Source organism: Falco punctatus (genome assembly GCF_963210335.1).
Source record: "Falco punctatus genome assembly, chromosome: 15".
Taxonomy (NCBI): domain Eukaryota; kingdom Metazoa; phylum Chordata; class Aves; order Falconiformes; family Falconidae; genus Falco; species Falco punctatus.
In genome coordinates this window covers 6,660,296-6,680,045 of record NC_137595.1, presented here as the reverse complement: position 1 = coordinate 6,680,045, position 19,750 = coordinate 6,660,296, and the positions used below count along the sequence as shown (strand labels likewise).

The window sequence follows — 19,750 nt, the reverse complement described above, 5'->3', positions numbered from 1 at the left end:
ATTACTGAAAAATTCCTCTGTAATTTATGCCCCTTTTTGTTTCATCTCTTTACAAATGTTGCATCCCTTTATTTTAAAGGTACTTTACAAAATGACATTGTCAAGTTCAGATCAATGCCTTACACACAATTTACATACAACAAACAAGACCTGCACATGAAATTTTGAAGTTCTTTTTGCATTCCTTTTTTTACCACTACAATTACAGTTAAACTTTGGTTAACAACGTTCATCTTGAATCCCCAATACTTATTTCTGAGACACAGCTTGAGGGATAGCTGGGTCAAAGATGGGAAGAAAGACGAGTAGCTAGAGCTATTTAACATACTCAGAGCTCCATGTGTATTCTATTGACAAGATGATAAGCTGAACAAATTCAGATCGAAAAAGCTGTTCTACTTGTATATTCCAGAAAGACTCAGAACAGACTTCAAATTAAACTGCCTTAAATTGTCACTGCACTGATAAAGACAGCTACAGCAGGGGACCATCCTAGAAATGCTTACTCTGTATTTGTCTGTTATTAAAAACAGAAGAGCAGTCAGTAAACTACATTGATTGAATGCTTTTCCCTGTTCAGGGTACTTTCTCATGTGTCATGAGTTTTGTGAATCTACACTTAAAAGTTTTATAGCCTCATCTTACCTTGCAAAGAAAACTGATGTTAAAGCCAAGAGACTGTGCGTTTCTGGAGCCAGAGTTCATGTAATTTCCAAGGAACAGCACTAACTCTAAAAGCTTACTAAAGCTTTCACTCTTCTTCAGCTCTTCACAAGCCAGTGTAACTGCCATGATGTCAGGTTTGATATTGTTTACGTGCTCTTCAAACATAAGCCTGAAAAGGATCCCATTGAGACGTGACCGCAACATTTTCACCGAACTCATCTACAAAACAAGAAACATTAAATCAGAAAATAAAACCCAAAAAGCTTATTTATGCAAAATAGCTTATATTAAAAACCAATATTGTGCAGCCAGCAAAAATACCATTTCTGTACGTTTTCATTACCCATCCTTTATTTCCAGGAATCCGTACCTGCCCACAGGAATTCCTCCCCAAACCATACTTTGCCTGAAAAAATTCAGTGAAGCACCATATTGAAAGTAAGAGCTTGCTTTATTTTAACAAACCATTTAACCTGTCAATTCCAAACGCATTCGCAATAAATGAACACTGCCAAAACCCTTCCTCCTAGCAAAGGATTTGTAAGCCACTTCAATCAGTTAACAAGAACTGAAGATCAGCCCGAAGGAATACGTGGCAAACATTTCATCACATCTCCAGTGAAGTTACCCTTGCACTCTGGTATTTACCAATTTCCTAAAACTAAGCTTAGTTTTTCTTCTTTCAGAAATGCTAAAAGAATGTCTCAAGTGTGAGTGTTGATACCAGCACAGACGCAAACAGCTACGCTTCTGTCTGATTAAGCTAAAAAATTATACTTCCCATTTTTGGACTTCTTGTACTGAGCTGACGTGTAGCTCTCAACTTGCTCTTGGTCACTGGGAGAGCAACAGGGGAGAGACACAATGAAATCTCAGGGACCCTTCTGGAAGGACTTGGGAGTATCTAAGTGAGTTCAAGACACGTGAGGTCAAGCTTCACTACTCAGGTATTGGTATAAAGCCAGGTCCCATTAGTACTATTGCTCATTAAGTTTTTTCTGCCATTGTACTGATGCGATCTGTTGATGTCATATTTACAAATGACATCAGCGCTACATATAATAAGGTGTTTATTTTTGCAGTGTTTCATTAAAATGAAACCCAAACCAGTTTTTGTTCAGTTATTACCTAAACTTATAGCAAGTTATAAAATAAATAATATGAATGTTACCAGTATTGATAGTTATGAAACAAACTCAAAGATACATTATGGTATATATTTGATCCTAAGACTTTTAAGGTCATAATATCAAAAAGCCCAAATCTGTTGTATCCCAAAGAATAATCTAATTGAGGAGATGGACAAAGAGGTTTTGCCTAAAATTCATGACAGCACGTTTTATATAAAAGGCAATAAACCTATAAATACTAAAGTAAGGACATAGATCTGGTATACGCTTTCGAGTTCTGGTCCCATGACATCATACTCCATAAGGAACATACTGTCTGCTTTTCAACCTCATCTTCTTGTTGTCTTCAACAAATTTTGTAGAACTAGTGCCCAAGATACTATCACCTTTATGTTTCAGACACTTTGCAAAAGGTTGTGTAGGACTAATTCCTTACTGAACCGATAAAAAGACAGGAGATTGTAAATGACAGCATTGTAACATGGCAAATGACATAGATACTGAAAAGTATCTACAATAGTGATCCGTTAGTTTAAAACCCAAAGACTAATTCCATTAGACTAGCTACCAAAATATGTTTGTGTCTTTCATACTTTGCACAAATGATCAGTCATATTTCCTCCTACTATAGTAGTGGACTGTAATTCACAAGAGATAATTTTAAGAGAAAAATATGTGGAAGAATTAAGCCACTTGAAAATTTTCATTTTAAGGCAAGAATGATTATGTTTCAAATTTAACTCCTAATTTCAAGTAGCAGAATACAGAAAAACTTCTCCCACCATGAATTCACTATCAGTGCTGTTCCTGAAGCACTTACCCCCCAGAAAGATAAATTTTTTTATGTGACAGATCACAAAACTTGAATATCAAAACAGAAAAGATTTTAATGTCCTCATGTCTCTGTTGACCAAAGCTCATGGCTCTTTGACAAACCATGATTTTTCTGCTGGTGTTATCTACCAGACAGCTACCAGAAGCAAGAGCAATAACTTTCACAGTAAAAACTTGGGTAGCCTGAATAATGATGAATTTGTACTAAAATGAACATAAGGTTGAAGGCACTCCAGATGGTCTCGAACAAGTCATATGATCAGACTGGAACGAGGAAAAGGAAAGGATCAGAAAAAGAGGCATTACAGCATAACTTGCAATCTTTTTTTCTACACCTCCATTGTCACAAATTTCTCTGTGAGCTTCTATAAGCCAACATCATGCCAGCTCTTGAAATATTTTTCTTCTAATCATCCTGTATTTCAGAAATATCATACTGAAAACATCTGCCTTGAAAGGATCTACCTTCAGTGAGCTGCAGTAGATGGAAATTAAAATTAATCACATAATTCGCTTTAACTTTAGTGGAACAATCTCCAATTACTTTTCTTACTCAAAATGGCACAGAGAAAAGTTGTCAAAAGCCTTAAATCCTGAAAACAGTGCAGCAAAATACATATAAGCCAACAGAACAGTGTGACTTCAACATTTGCGAAGAATAATCCTTTACAACAGTTCAGCCAATTTGTACCTCTTTTCTTTTTTTAATGCTGTGGAGTGTCATGGAACACTGATCATTTATTTGCTTTGCAAGGTAGTTTGAGTACCAAAACAGCAGCAAGTTTTAATTTCATTTGCTGATCTACAGAATATTTTAAAAGTATCTTGACAGTTTCATAAGAACTGTTTCAAGTGGGTTGCTTCCTTACAATTCCAGACATTTATATATATATTATCCTCTTTATGTATCGATAGAAGATGACCACTATTTTATGTCCTCCTTCCCTGCCCTGCCCTGGTTTCTTTCATATGCATGTTTCTAAATATGTTCAATGGCTGATAACTATATTGAACTTGAAGGAATCTTCTGAAAATAGATAAGTTGCAAACATTATATTCACTTAGGAAAAGGTCAAATTGTTTATAGTTGTACAAAATTAGTGTCAAAGGCATGTAAGAAATAACACATTAAAATAGGTGTATGTAACAGCAAGCATTAGAATTCACCACAAACAATTATAAGATCAGGAAAATGGATATTTCTTTTCCAGCTAACTGTGAATACTGGAGTGCATGTCATTATTGCTCTTTCCGGGCCTTCATAAAGGTCCTGGTTTGAATTGTCTGCCTAATCAAGTTCTTTATTCAGTTCCTTATTCATTATTACCATCATTCAATTTTCAAGCACTGTATTAAAGCAAGAATCAAAAGTTACTGGAGAAAGGCAAAAAGCACAATTAAATTTGCCTTGCTTCCTAAGGAAGAAAGCCGACATTCCTCCAATACAAAAATGTCAAATTACTCTAACAACTTACTCAGCTTCTTTCTTACCTATGATATATTAAAGTTGCCTTCTTTCCAACCCCCAGCAATGTTCTAGAGCAGCTCTAGAAATCACAGTGAGGCAAATAAGTGGCAAACAAATTCAGTTAAGATGACTGAATGACTCTAAACCAATGCAGGTGCAATAAATTTGTACAACTCTTCCCACTTCTACCTCCCAGCAAGGACTGTTCAAGACAGCTAGTCCTGGTTATACAGCAAAAAAGGGTCACAGAATCTGCCAGCCTCTACAACTGCTCAGTGAAACTTATCCTTTTGCATTAACAATTAAATTACCAATAACCCAGTTCTTAACAGCTGAAGGAAGGTTTGCATTCATTACAAACCAGCCAAAAAAAAATTCCTGCTTTTCCAGAACACATCAGAAAGTGAATTGTTTGGTCAGTTCCGTCACTTGTTTTGTTCATTCACTAAAGAATTATTGACCAAAATTTGGACCTCACAATAGTGAGTCTTTTTACAAGTGGTAATATTATTCTTCACTCTACTTCAAAACTCACAGTTTGTGGTAATGTGAGTAAAGCTTTCCAAATGTAAATACCACTAACACTGCAAAAGACCTTATTTCTTTTTGAGCCTGTCCTCTGAGTTGACAGTAAATTGATGGTACTTGCACTTAGTATAATAGATGAGACCTATGCTTTTATAATACTTAGAACATTCAACTGGTAAGGAAATCCAAAGCCTCATCCTTATTGCAGTTGCAGCTGTTCCCATGTTGTAAAAATATTAACTCTTAAGCACGAGTTCTACATTTAAAAATCAGATAACATTCTGTCTAGTTAATTTAATGTTTTACAACTGATCCAGTTAATCTGTTTTTCTTGCCCACTTCAACATGAATGCAAGCTTCTCTATATGAAGCTGTGTTGCCTTTTTTCATCCCAGGATATAACTTCAAAACCAGTTCAAATAACTTATTTAACTATATAATTGATTTTAACATTTCATCTAAATGAAAATGCAATTCTTATTTTCCTTTACATATCACTGAACATTACGTTAATCTGTCTCTTCCAATAGTTTAATAATTTACAAAGTATGTTTTTTCTACACATTTTAAACCACTTATTCCAACCCTTATTAAATTTGATGGGCACAGTATTTATCCAATTATCATCTCTTGATAGTAAGTTTACATACAAGTAAGGGTACACATTATTAATATTACTTTAGACAGTATTTCTGTCTTCTTCTATTCATAAATATATCCTTAACATCAAGGTTAAGTTTATTATTAATGAAAAACTCCGAAATTAATTCGACACATAGCAAAAAAGTATTCCAGTCAAGTAAAGAGCTTAAGTTCAACTGTATTTCTTCCACATTAATGAATTGTTCAATTAAATCAAAATCTGACATAAAACCAGCAATTTAGTAGTATTAATGTAGTTAGAGACCTCTAAAAATAAGATAGAATCGCTATCCATAAGGAAGCGTAATATTTTTTATTAAACCAGATGGTAAAGTTGAATAAGCAAACAAGCTTCAGGAAACAGTCCCTTCATACGGCAAACATCACGATTTGGAGATGTTTGATTAAACAGTTTTTTCTAATTAATGTTCCATGATATATTTTTAAATTCTCTCAACTTTTTGTAGTCAGTCATTCCTCAAAAGAACAAAGCAACAGAAAAGTGATCATGACTATATTAGTACTGTCAGAAAATAAGGATACTTTTATGACTTTTTCCAATACAATCCACTGAAAAAAAGAGGACTGTTTAGTTTCAGTCCAGTAGCAATCCTAAGTCAGATAAACGCACAATCCCCTGGTATGTAGGACAACCAATAAAGATGATACAGTTTCCCAAGTGACTTCCAACTATAGTTGTATTACATAACTGATAGAAATGATTAACAAAAAAATCCCAAACTATCCAACAGGAACAAAAACACGAGACCACTCCTCTTAGTTCAAGTAGCTTTCAAATATCTATCAGTAAAACATAAATGGATGTGAATTCAAACTCTAGTAAGAAGCATGCTAAGAACACTTACTATCTACACACTCTTAATACACACTACTTGTATATTGTCAACTTCATTAAATGCTTATGTTTGACCACTACATCGAGACAAAGCAAAAGAACTATTCTTTTTAATTTGTGGTCACCTGAACTGGAGGTAAATAACGTTCTGATTATGAGAAGTAAAACATTCTCCAAGTGTTCTCATATACTTACTTTTTGTAGTATCTCAGTACTTCACATTTGATGACAGAAAACTTAGTTTTTACACTGTCCCTTATACCCATTGTGCAGCCAATTCATAGACAAACAGTTAAACTAGAGTAATCAGTTACATTCTTTCACTTAACAAATTCATACTCATCCAACCAAGATGAGCTGCATGGCAAAAAATAAAACAGGCTACTTTTTACAGGCTTTCTTTACTTTATGAAAAACATTCCCACTCTCTTAGATGAGCCTTTTGACATCTGTAATAATTATACCCTAAATATATTTCCAGCAGCACATTAGCATATACCCAAAATGAAAAGGCCATTAGTCAACTACAACCAAATTAGTGCAAAATGCGAGACCTGATCCTGCCTGTCCTACACCCCACCAAATTTCAGACTAGGTGATTAATGAAGTTGCATACATTAATGAATCTCTCTCATCTTACCTTCTGAACAGAGGTGAAACTGGGGGAATTATTTTATTTACAAAGAAACAACCAGCACATCATCTCTGCATAAGTGGTCAGCTATAGCTATACTATCTCTCAACAACCACATGCTTCTACACAAACCTTGGCAGTAACAGAATCAACACTGACCAACCCTGTTGGACCGGGTCTGGCTTGTATGGAGCGACCTGTTCATCAGAGCAGCCTACATGATGCTGTGGTTGGGACTTGTGACCAAAACAATGCTGTTAACACCCTAATCCTTCAGCTAGGGCTGGACAGTGTTTGCAGTGTTCAGGCCTTCTCCACTCCTCACTCTGCGCAACCCAGTGAACAGACAGCGGGTGTGCCAGAGGTTAGAATGGGACACAACCAGCCAAACAACCCAAGCTAACTAAAGAGTTATCCCATGCCAGCTCAGTAATCAAATGCGGAGGATGGGGGCTCAGACAGGTTAGCCATCTTCTTCTCAGTAACTGCCTGGACATCAGTCTACACATGGGAGACTGTGAGTGGCTGCCTTTGTTTTATTTCTTTGCCTTTTTTTTCTCTCTTTCTTCTTCCACTTATCCTTCACTTCTTAAACTATTTTTATCTCAACCCATGAGTTTTATCACCTCCAGTCTTCCTTTCTTCCTCCCCAAGCCCACTGGGGATGGGAAAGCGAGTAAGCAATCTGTGTGGTGCTTAGCTGCCTACCAGGGTTAATCCACAAGACCTACTCTTTTCCGAATAGCTATCTTGACTCTGTTTCTACCTAAAGGGAAGATAAGAAAAGATGGAACCAGAGGATTTTTGAAGGTGCATGGTGATAGCACAAGAAGCAAAATACAACACAGCATTCAGGAAGTTCTGACTGTATTTGAGGAAGACTTGACTACAAGGGTGGCTGATTACTGAATGCAGTGCCACTGTCACAGCTTTCATTGGCAAAAAGGCAATTTACTACTACTCAATAGAGCAGCACGATGGAACGATGCAAATAAACAGCACACTAACCCAGAAATATCTCTATATAAAGGCTATAGAGATCAATGGAGTAAAACTGAATAGAGGAGCAAGGCTGAAGCAGAAGGGACAAGGTAGATACGGTGTTTATAAAAGAGAGATGTGTGGCAGAAAGTGGGATCCGGTTGGGAAAGGATCCAAGATATGAAGTCCATGGGTGAAACATTAAGGAACTCACAGCAATAACATGGAGGAATGCCTATCAAATCTTTTAAGTCAAGGTTATTATGCAGAATTTTCTGAATTTCTTTGCGTATTTTGAATAAAGAATTCATAGACATCACCACCTTCATTTGTCCTAACGCCTCCACCTTGCCTGTTTCTGTTCTGTGTTTTCCTTAGACACATTTCAGCTGTTCTCCTTGCACAAAATCTAAGTAATTTCCTACATTATTTGGCAGTATTGATGTAGGACGGAAGTAATGAAATACTCATTTCATAAAGCAGCCACTCCATGGCATCCTTTGCTCATTGAAATTTCAAAAATCTTGTTCTAGGCCTGGAAGTAGTACTGTCATGTCATCAAATTCTTTTAATCACTCTGAAAGTCTGTGTTGCATGACAAAGAGGGAACCAAGTAGTCCTCTAGTGCTTTGAAACTGATTTTTTAAAATATATATCCACACATGTATATGTAGGTATAGAAAATACAATATAAAATATATACATTTAATATATATATATGTATGTACCGATAAATATAAATGTAATAATATATTATACATCCATATATATGGATACATTTTAATACATATCTAAAAGATATCATAACAGACTACTATATTATACTATATATATATACATATTCATGTCATAATTCAAGGAAAGCATCGAACTGGTATTTATAGAGATCTTTAAATTGTTACTAATACAACAAATCGATGGTAATGTTTTACTACTGCAGACCTTGCGATAAAAGTAACCATTGTATCACACTTCTACCAAAATTCTTCATCTTTGTTATGAAATAAAACTTTTCTAACTTTATGCCGTTTATTAAAAAAAAAATTAAAATCAATAGTCTAAGGTTTTTCTAAATAAGTCACGGATATCTTTAATTTTCTAAATACTCTGCAAAAATCTCAAATTAGGTTCCGTTACCCCACCCCAAAAAAGTCATACAAAAGGTACTTCTGAAGCCAAATGCTCACATCAGAGCTTTTTAGTAAAAACCTGGTTTTCACTCTTTCCTTTTAAGAGATCTCTATTTCTATTCTAATACGTTTTAATGTACATACCATAAAAAACCAGCAAGCACAAACCTAGTTCCTGTGGAGTTAAGAGATAAATTCTAAACACATTACAGAGGCTCATCAAGGGGGACTAGTTTCCCTAAGGATTTATCAGGTCTTTGAAAAACCACAAGGAGAAAACAGTCTTCCAAGTCCTAGATTAATATTCGGTATCACACAATCAGTCAGCTACCAACCTGTATTAAGGAAACTTACTCAAATTTTATTAATTCATTTGGAGACAGGTTTGAGCCACTAAAATATTAGACATCCCTACTTTTGGAATAGAAGTATGTATTGAACATTAGTAAAAGCAACAGAACACGATTTACAATTTCAGTTCTAGTATGAATCCACACCTATTCTAGATCAGTTTTGCAAGAGTCTATGTGTTTATATATACACATATACCTTTTATAGGTATATGCACACACATATATATATATATACACACATGCACACATAATATACATACACAGAGACTTTTTTTAAGCCCAGGTTATTGTGGGCATATCAATTCTTTCAGCTGTTTAGTTTTTGATACAGCAGGACAGATTTACCGAAGTTGGCAAGGCCATTCAGTTACTGGGTATTTTATGAACTCTTGGAAATTCAACTACTTGAATCTTGACTGTTCTCCATAACTGTTTATAAAACATAGAAGACTTGCATACAAGACAATCAAGTCAGACAAAAGATTTTTGTCTGGCACAGAGGTACCTGGTGCTCTTAAATAAATACCATAATTAGAGAGATTTTAAGGTTATTACTCACCAGTAACTTTTTCCTACTGCAGGACTTGCAAAAATAATAACCAAAATAATTTAAACCTAATTTTTTTTGGTTTAATCTCTTTGACAAAATGTAACTCTCCAGTTAATTATTGCACTAATACATACCACAACTCCAAATTGTTCTGGCTCAGCAAGATCATTATATTCATCCTTTAATTCGGCTAAGGCATTGAGTTCTTTCTGCTCAGGAAGATTCTTCACTAGGTTCTAAAACAAACAAGGCATTATATCAAATTTGTTTTATTAAACTAGCTGAGATCTTAAAATAACATGCTTAAAATACCACAACATGGAAATGCATGAGGAAATTATCAGAAATTTATTTTATTTACAGTGCTTTAACACTATATAAACATCAAATCAAACCAGTAATTATTTAATACAGCACCTCTCTTACAGTCTCTAATTTGAAGAATGGCTTCTCAGTAATACAAATTTAGACAAAACTCCTTGATGCTTTCAGACCTTTAAGAATTAGACCTTATCAACAATCTTTTTTTGCCCTCATGATTGCATCTTGCTCATTAAATATCAATCAAGAAAGTAGTGGTCTGTGTAAAGCAAAACATAACTACCTAAAAAAAATATCTTTAGACAGTCAAAATAGCTGCACAGAAATTTCACTTGAAAGCACCTTACACAGAAAAGAGCAACATCTCAAAATTGTACACATCATCTGGTTAGGCAATATACTGAAACAGATGCATAGATACCTTATTTTTACATTATACCAGTCTTGACACTCTTGCAATATTCTTGTTTGCTAGGAGGATTTGATTATTGATCACTCTGCCCGGCTTTACATTAAGGTAAAAACTTTCAGAAACACATCAGTTCAATTCGTCAAATTTACAAGTGGTAGCTAACCTAATTCTCCAAACTGAAAATAAAAGGAAATATTCACCCATCTTAACAGGGAAAAATAAAGCTGACAAGCAGTCTCAGACAAAGCATCCCTGTTACAGATTTTTACACTTATACAAAAAGCGAGTGAATATACTTGGCAGAGATACGCTTCTCCTTGGTGTCATACAATTAAGCTATAGCCATGTGTTTAAACATAAACATGCTTCCTTTCCTGTGAACCCAAACCCATGTGCCACAAATCTCTACTTCAAAAAAAAAATTAAGGATCTTTAAAACATTCCTGCTGATTGACTGTTTAATGCTCGTAAAGACGAAAAAAACAAACTAATTTTTTTCAACCTATTTTCATTAGGTAAACTATTTACTGAATGCTGTCATCAAGAATTTCACAGTATTTGGGAGAAACCTGTATTTCATTACACATTAATATACACCGTAAAACATTTTTTCTATCAATGCAGAAATACAACTACCTACTACTTACTAAAAAAACTGGTTGGTTTGTTTTTTTAACTACATGACTGAAATCTGCTAACATGCTTGATCATTTCTTTTTCCTCATCCACAACCCCTTAGGATTGAGAGCTGACATATCAACTCATTTTACCCTCAGCTCCTACGAAGGAAACTTCAACTCTACTAGCACTGCAGTTCCCTATATAGATACATACATATATATATATATATATTTTTAAATGTTTCCTTTCTTTAATTGTACTGAATAATTGGAAATGAAGCTAATGAAGCTAAAGCATTCAGTGATCACATAGTCAAATCTTTGTCAGTACTTTAGGAAACAAGTTTCATTAATGTATTCATGATGTGGATTTAAATAAAAATAAATAAAAATTGTTTACATAAACATAAAAAGAAGTAGAAATCTATGGCTGACATTAAGAGGCTGAAACTATCACTCACTATTCACTGTCACAATGCCCTGAATTCTGCTAAACGTGGTATTTGACAACTGTGTTTACAAAAACTTCCTCTCTCAAAGACACAACTGGGAACTGAGAATATTTTTTCCTAGTGTTTTCCTCAGGAAGAGTTACAACAGTATATAGTCTACCATGTACTCAAACTGATTAATCCAATTAATTTTATGAAGTATTATAACCTAAGTTTGAAAAGCAGCAAGAAATGAGGACTTGAGAAGCATAACTCAAAAAGCACTTTTCTCTATGCTCAATTACGCTATACCCATTTAGCCTTCCCCACTTTGATACTTAGAACAAAGCAGTTCCTACATGTGTATTTTTAGAAAGCACAAGTTTTGCTAAGCATGAAAGAAAGCAAGGTTTGCTTTGTAAAATTTTTCCAACCAGTAGTATCGAGAACTGTTAAACTAGTAAATTGGTTAATAACTCAGTCGGAAGATTAGAATAAATATAAAGCAGAACGGACTGAACATGAAATAAATGATACGGCCCATTCATCCCAATACATTTGTCAGAAAGTCCTTAGAAACAGAGAAGGAATCTCCTCCCGTTACCAGTGAAATCTCCCTGCTACGAGGAGCAACTCTGCCACACTGTTCCCTTCAGAAACAAACCAATTCCTAAAGCTTCATTATTATTTTTAATATTATAGGCAGCTGAGTTTCTAGATAGCTGCAGTCATGATGAATTCACATACATTTATTCTGGTATTAACACTGCCTTTTACTCATGCAACTTCATTTTCCTCCCCAATGCTTATGCACATCACTTTTCCCCCTATAGTCATAATGTAGTCATATCCCCTCTCAGCTATTTATATTGCTAATCTAATCAAGCCAATCTTTTCTAGCTTCCTTCTGTAGCCTGTTTCACCATCCTTCAATCATCTTAAGCAGCTTTTAAGTTCAGCTTCTCCATTTTACATTCATTTTTGAGAAACGTACCAAGTATACTAGATAAGGCCTTTGAAGTGCATTATTCAAAAGCATAATAATTATTCTCTCTGCTGGAGATACTTGACCTGATACACCTTGCAATCACATTTGCCTTTTTTATTGTGTACTGGGTCTGGAAAGGATGAAGTTAATTTTCTTCACAGCAGCCCACATGGTGCTGTTTTGACATGTGACCAAAACAGTGCTGATAACACACCAATGTTTAACCTACTATTGATCAATCCTTCTGCAGCTTCAAAGCCTCCTCTGTTTCTCATCCCATGGGGTGGGCAATCCGTGGCTCCCGCCCCAAGTACGCCAGGGGCCGGTGGTTGGGATTGGGTGAGGGAATAGCTGCTCCACGTGCAGCTACACCACAGTGGTAGCTATACTTGTCCGGTTGACCACAGGCTCACTATTACTTCTCCTCCGTCATTACAAACTGAGAAGCTGCCATTACATCAGCTTTCAGCATTTTACTGTTGACATGTAAGATCATGACCTTATGTTTCATCATAACATACTACATTCTATTTCTATTAACCTAGGTCTCATGGTATCTCTACATTTGTTGCAGAGATAACTACACCAGTGTGAAACTATTATGCATTTGAGGCATTCAAGGTAGGGTTTTTTACTCCCTGTTGATTTATTATTTTACTAATCTTCAATCAAATGATCTGATATCTCTGATAATAAACAAACGTAGGACTTCTAACCTATTTCCAAATACTACATATCATGTGCATAGGCTTTTTGTGAGAAGACATACTCAGTGGTCAAAGAGAGTATTATTAGCAATTTAAATATACACTAGAAATGCTAATCAACTTCATGCTGACATGTCCTGAAGCAGGACATCATAGTTAAACACATCAAATAAAGTCAGACTGGAAATGATTTCCCATCAAATGGCAACTTCCAAAAACACTGTGCCATAATATTTCCCAAATGGAGTATGACTGAGAATCTTAGATACCAAATATGTATTTCCAAACACAGTTTAAGTACTATAAATCTCAGAACATGACATGATAAGAAAATGTAACAGTATGTAAGTGCTGTTGAGCTCAATAGTTTGAGACCTATAACAAAACAGCAGCCCTTCCTTTAGAGTCTCAAACAAAACTCCAAAAATGTAGGAGAGCCTTGGTGAAAAAAGAAAAACTGCAAAGGACAAGGAATTATAATTTGATAAATTTAATCCCATTTACACCGTGCTTTTTGCAACACACTAGCTTTATTAAACCATGTTCCTGTTAAAATGTGAAGTTGTGAATTACATAATTAACTGTGAAAAGACCAGGCAACTCAGTTTAGCCTTGTGTCCCTGGAACGACCATTTTCCAGGTCCAGGAAAGGAAACCCAAATTTTTTAGAAAGACTTGTGGGGAATGGGACAGGGGTGCAAGCTGGAGACAAGGAAGGACAAAAGGATAAACCGAGGCCTAGTATATTAGTTAAAATCTGAACCGGTGTATGATACTAAACTAAACCAATTCGATACCAGTATCATTGGCGTGCTACACCTGTAAACCATTTCAGGTTTACATGTTTCTCTGTTGCACTGTGTCACTCCCTAGAGACTGTGAGGGGCAGCACACACACTTGCTCTTCTACTATGAGGAAATCAAGAGAGGGATGTAAAGCAGCTGTAATCCATACTTCACTCTCTCCAGCTGAGAGATTTTGGACTCAAAATAAGACCAAACCAGCCTGAGAGTAGGTTTGATTTACAAAGGGTTTCTGGGTTTTGTAGCAGTATCCTGAAACATTCAGGTAGTTTCATCTACCACTAGTGACAAGCAGAGTTGTCACCACAAAAAGCCTGACGCAACTTCATTACCCACCAGCCTAAACCTGGTAAGTGCTTGTCTTTGAAACTGAAAAGCTTGAATTACCAGAGTTTTTGCTTTTGAAAGGGAAACTTCATAAAGTCAGAGATTCAGAAGTCATTTTTTAATAGTGTCTTTTAAAGACACTTTTACTGCTATACACGACCACATTCAAAAGTAGAGGTGAAATAAAACAATACACACTTGTTACAATTGTAGCTATTACCCTGGAAACTCTACACGATTCATACTCTTGAAATCTTACACCTTTACAGAATTTTTCTGTGGAAAACAAGCTATGAACAAAACCAGAGATATTTTCACATACCTGAATCAAGGATTCACTCAGCTTCTCTTCATCAACCTCTAAAATGATATTCTTTATTTCTTCGTAAGGCAAACGAAAAGAACCCAAAAATATTGCTGAAATTCAGAAAGAAATCGAATCAACAAAACCAAGAATATTTATATAAGGCATCAACTTCAAGCAAATGAAAAAATCATCTTGATACAAATAAAGATGATTCATAATTAATGTTTTCTATATAAAATAAATGCTAGATGAGGCACACAATTGCAGTTTGACTTATAATCAATTTCATTTCTAAGAAATGAAAGTATAACAACATTTTTACCTGTTTTAATCATCCTTAGTTGCTCCCTAGCAGTTTTACTCACCTCTAGCAATAAAGCCCTGTTTTTATGAACTGCAACATCTGCATTACTAAGAATGACTTACCCGCTAGAAAGATTTCATCTATTATTTTTTGCTTTCATAGCCATGTATTAATAGCTGTACTGCATTTACAATGGGATAAATTATATTTACATGATATTCCAGAAAAAAGAAAAAAAAAGAAAGAAACCCAAACCCCTAACTCTATCACTTTTTAGTGTAACTAAACTTATACAAGAGACAATGCATATTGTATACCCTTCAAAATGGAATTCTCATAGCAATTTGATCTCATAATGTCTCGACAGCGCCCCATTCAATAAATTACAAAGTATCCCTAACACAGATGTATTAACGCTTATAATCAAGTGCTGTATATTCAACCTAACTACTAATGCTGATTTTCCTGCATCCATATTTTCAAAACTTGAAGCTTTATATCACTTATGTCATAGTTGATTTTCTGCTTAAGAAAATGTGCTCATGCATGTGGTAATAAACAATGCACAGATTTTGTCTTACATACTTCATTTGCCACAGGCACAGTTGGAGTAGTGACATTTTATGGTATTCCTAATTCAAATAAGAAAATCTACTACTCTTAATGATTGATTTCCCTCCATAATCAGAGAAGCAGGAAGTTAAAAAAAATTAAAAAGTGCGTCTCTTTTCCTTCCAATTAATAGTAGTAGTATTTCCACCTAACTTACCCTATTTTCGTCTTTAGAAGTCTAACCCCCATCAAGCTCTATTTCTCCAATGCTCTATCCAGAAAGAATAATTAGGAACGGTCTCTAAACCCCAATCCACAAAACCTACCTACACTGTGCCTTCCCTGAACCAGTGATTATAATTTAATTATACTTCCAGTCTAAAGCAATTAATGGAAGAAAAAACTTTTTGTTACAAAAAAATATAGTTCATTAACATTTAAGTCTATACCATTTTTCCATGTTAGTTTTGCCAATTTGTAGTGATTTCAAATCATATGTACGTAAAACACTCCTGAACTTCAGACTTGTGTTCACATTAGCCAGTTTTTACAAAAAGAATTTCGCACATGCAAACAAAAAAGAACATTTAAGAAGTCATGTGTGTACATGCCAATTAGATATTCACCTAATGCGTTTCATGCCACTTACATAAATTTTGTGCAGTTTTTCCATCCAAAATTCTTAGTTCTTTAATCCTTTTCTTTGACTGAACTGTTTTCTTTTCTTCTGATTCTTCTACTGCCTTTTTAGCTGGAAAGAATGTATTTATTAAATTCTGACTCATTAACACAACTGTTCAATCTTAACAGACAAATACCAACTCAGCTAGAAAGCCATAATAATGCATCTATTAGAATCAATTCAAGCCAACTGCATCAATGTACTGTAAAATATCCAAAGAAACCAAGCAAATTTATAAAATTAAGAGGAACATGAAATGAAAACATTCATATCAATGACCAATTTTCCAAAGCACTATCAAATTATATTTTATACATTTTAACCTACAAAACCTGTTATCGTCAGCTCCGGTTTATTCCAAGCACTTTTAAAAATACAGTGATTTGGTGTTACCTCAAAGCACGTGAGTGCCCTCTGTTGAAATATGAGTAACTCAAATACTATTTGAACTTCATCCAAAACCAGTAAGACAAATCAAATGAGATTTATCACGTTACACAAAGGTAGGTTTTTAGTAATTATTTATATTGTCACTGGTAAAGAGTGAAAACAAATAAGAAAATATCATATATTTAAAACTGAATGGTTTTTTTATTATCAAGGATCACCAGCCTTATATTCAATGCTAAATATTATATAGAAAGGAACATGGTATTGAAATATTTAAAATATATGCACATTTTTGCATAAATTAACATACTTAATTTCCACAGAATTTTCCTGTTTAATTTAAGTAAACCCATTAACAAGGATTTATGTCCTTTTAAATATGATATTTGGCACTGAAAGAGTAGAAAGTTAACATGCTTAACTTCAAATGTTCATTAAGTTTAATTAAAGTCATTCAAAAGTGACTGAAAATCTTAAAAGACAAATAAGGAGGAAGTTTTAAGCAGACTAAGAATGCCTTTCTTGTCTGAGCATTGCTTTTTGCCGTACTAATCAGCATAGGTTTAATTACAGGTATTTCCTAAAAAGTGATATTAATTCTCAGTGTACAGAACAATACCTCAGTATCATCCTCTTAAAAAAAAAACCCACACAAAACAAAACAAAAAACCCAAACTAAAACAAACCAGCAACCCAAACAAAGATAAGTTATTTTTCTCCTTATACACATTACGACTAGGAAAACACCTGGCGTAAAATAATTCTACTAGGTTTATACCACTTGAATAATTAGTTTACCTTGGGCATTCTCATACCAGTGTTAACTAAGCTAGTACAAGATAGTTCCCTCATCCCCAGCTACCTCTAAAAAGCCTAAAGCAGAATAAGCTAAACAGAAAAGATAATTCAACAACAAAGCAACACTTGGGCTCCCCTTTCCCTACCATTATTCTACAAGCCTAACTACTTCATGACCAGTTTGCTTTATATTTGTAAAAGGACAGAGCTACATATCAGCTTGATAACACACAGATACCAGTAAAAGTTCCTACCAACACCGACCTACTAACAAACTACTATTTATAATCCTGAAGTGTCACTCCATGATATTATTGCACCCTTAGCACTAACTGTTCTCAATTAAACAAGGAAATTAAACCAGAAGCTCAACAAAACAAACAAACAAAAAAAAAAAAACCCACACCCAAGAGTTAAAAAATAGTTGTCCCACAAAATGACAATAAACATTAAGATTTCTGTTATATGAACAGAAACTACTGAAAAGCCTAGATTTGTGTCTTTTGAGACAAGTGAGAGAAATGATTCAAGAAGATGACTGACGTATCCCAAACTTCAACTGCTTAAGAATTAAACCCTCCGTATTTCCATTTATGAATGGGTGTTTGAAGTGCTGAACACCACACACACCCTCATAATCTACGCCAGGTACCACAGTTATGATGGTTGCACACTGAGGACAAACCTGTCCTGTAGCCAGCTAAGAGAATACACACACATTTCTGTGTGCAATCCTTTCAGTCCCATGGCCTGCAAAACTGCAGAGGTAACAAAAATATTAAATACTAAAAGAACACAGGAGAATCAGAAAAGGTTTTTTTACCAGATGTCACCCTCACAAAGGTAACACTTGTCCTGCATCGGTAATTCAGGTACACCTGATCAGACACAGCAAGTGAGAGAGAAACCTTTGTGAGCAGGAGTTAAAGGACAAAGTTATTACATGAACCCAACTTAAAACATGTATTTCACTAACTTAAAAGACTTCAAAGACTTAAGTTAGCTTTACGCCACTTCACAGAAAACACGGAGAAGTACTAGAACCTGATGCTTATGTGACTGCACACAACACAGCATCAACACCAATCTTACCAACCTAAGACCTGTAGGCAGGAAAAGACATTAAAGCACCAGCATTCTCCAACAGTTCGACTCATGCTTGAGATTACATTAAGCATCAGTGAGCTATCAAAAGGCATGCTCTTCCCCCTCCTCTGTTAGTGGTGCTCTCCCTCTGATCACTTAGTCCATCTTCACAATGACTCAACAGTGATAGGGACCATGGATTAGAGAATTTAAGAAAATAATTAAATCAACAAAAAGCTACTTAAAACATTTCAGAATCAATATGCTACTGCTGACCAACCTCCTTGTCCTTTTCAGGTACTCCCTTCATAAGTGCCTGTTTGAAGATGAGACACATTTTTTGTTTGATGCCACAGAACCAGAGGAAGAAATGAAAAAAAAATGGATTTCATAGCAGTCAACATAGGGTAGCTCAAAGAAAGCAAGATGAAAAATCAATCTGGAAGCTAAAGCGTCTGTATTACTTCATACAGATCTTGGAGTTTAATACTCTGATTATTCATTAGAGCACTTTGATAATGGCACTGGCTTACATCTTCATTCAAAACGAGCTTTTTTGCAAACTGGCAAGTTTACAGACAGTACCTAGAACTAGTGACGGTCATACCCAGGTTTCTGTAACAAAGATGGCCATATTTTAGGAAAAAAGGCGTATCAGAAGAGAAAATTCCTCATGTTCTGACCACAACAGCTGGTTAAACAATACAACACTAAAACAAACAGGTCAGCTCTCTAAGTCTGAAGCTTTATTCCACAGGGTCCACCTCCTACCCAACTCCATGAGTTAGCCATCCACCTCAAGTACCCTGCTTAAATTTGCCTCTCTCCTTTCAGAACACATTATCAGAGTTTTCCCCACTTTAAATAGCCAAGTCCAAATTCAGCCTTCCAAAATCACGGCTCACCCGTTTTACTTGCCAGAACATACTCACTAATTAAGTTTATGTCAGTCCTCCACTGCATAAACAGCCCTGGAACAATGGCAGAATCCTGCCCAGGTGCTCTAGCAAGTCACCCTTCACCAAAGTGATGAGTAACTCCTTCGCACGTTCTCAGTGAGAAGCCCAAGTATTTTGTCACCACATGAAAGCTGTACCAGCAAAGTTCAGACCCAAAAGGACCTGCCAGGTTGTCCCCTTGCACTTCAGATTAGCATTGCCTATTATCACACCCATGGTGAAGCACATCTACTGTGTTCATGCAAACCATTTTTAAACCTCCACCTTACATATTTTTTCTTCTAGAAAGC

At 35.2% G+C, this 19,750-nt stretch overlaps 1 protein-coding gene across 4 annotated transcripts in view; it reads right to left on the bottom strand.

Moving 5' to 3' along the window:
- Positions 1–19,750, bottom strand: part of DIAPH2 (diaphanous related formin 2) — a 243,189-nt gene that overhangs the window by 145,265 nt on the left and 78,174 nt on the right. For all 4 annotated transcript variants that reach the window (XM_080366036.1, XM_080366037.1, XM_080366038.1 and 1 more), the window contains 4 exons: positions 16,195–16,296; positions 14,705–14,799; positions 9,907–10,008; positions 646–885 (listed from right to left, as the gene is read on the bottom strand). In XM_080366036.1, the coding sequence (XP_080222162.1) occupies positions 646–885; positions 9,907–10,008; positions 14,705–14,799; positions 16,195–16,296 (539 nt within the window). The remainder of the gene's footprint in view (positions 1–645; positions 886–9,906; positions 10,009–14,704; positions 14,800–16,194; positions 16,297–19,750) is intronic.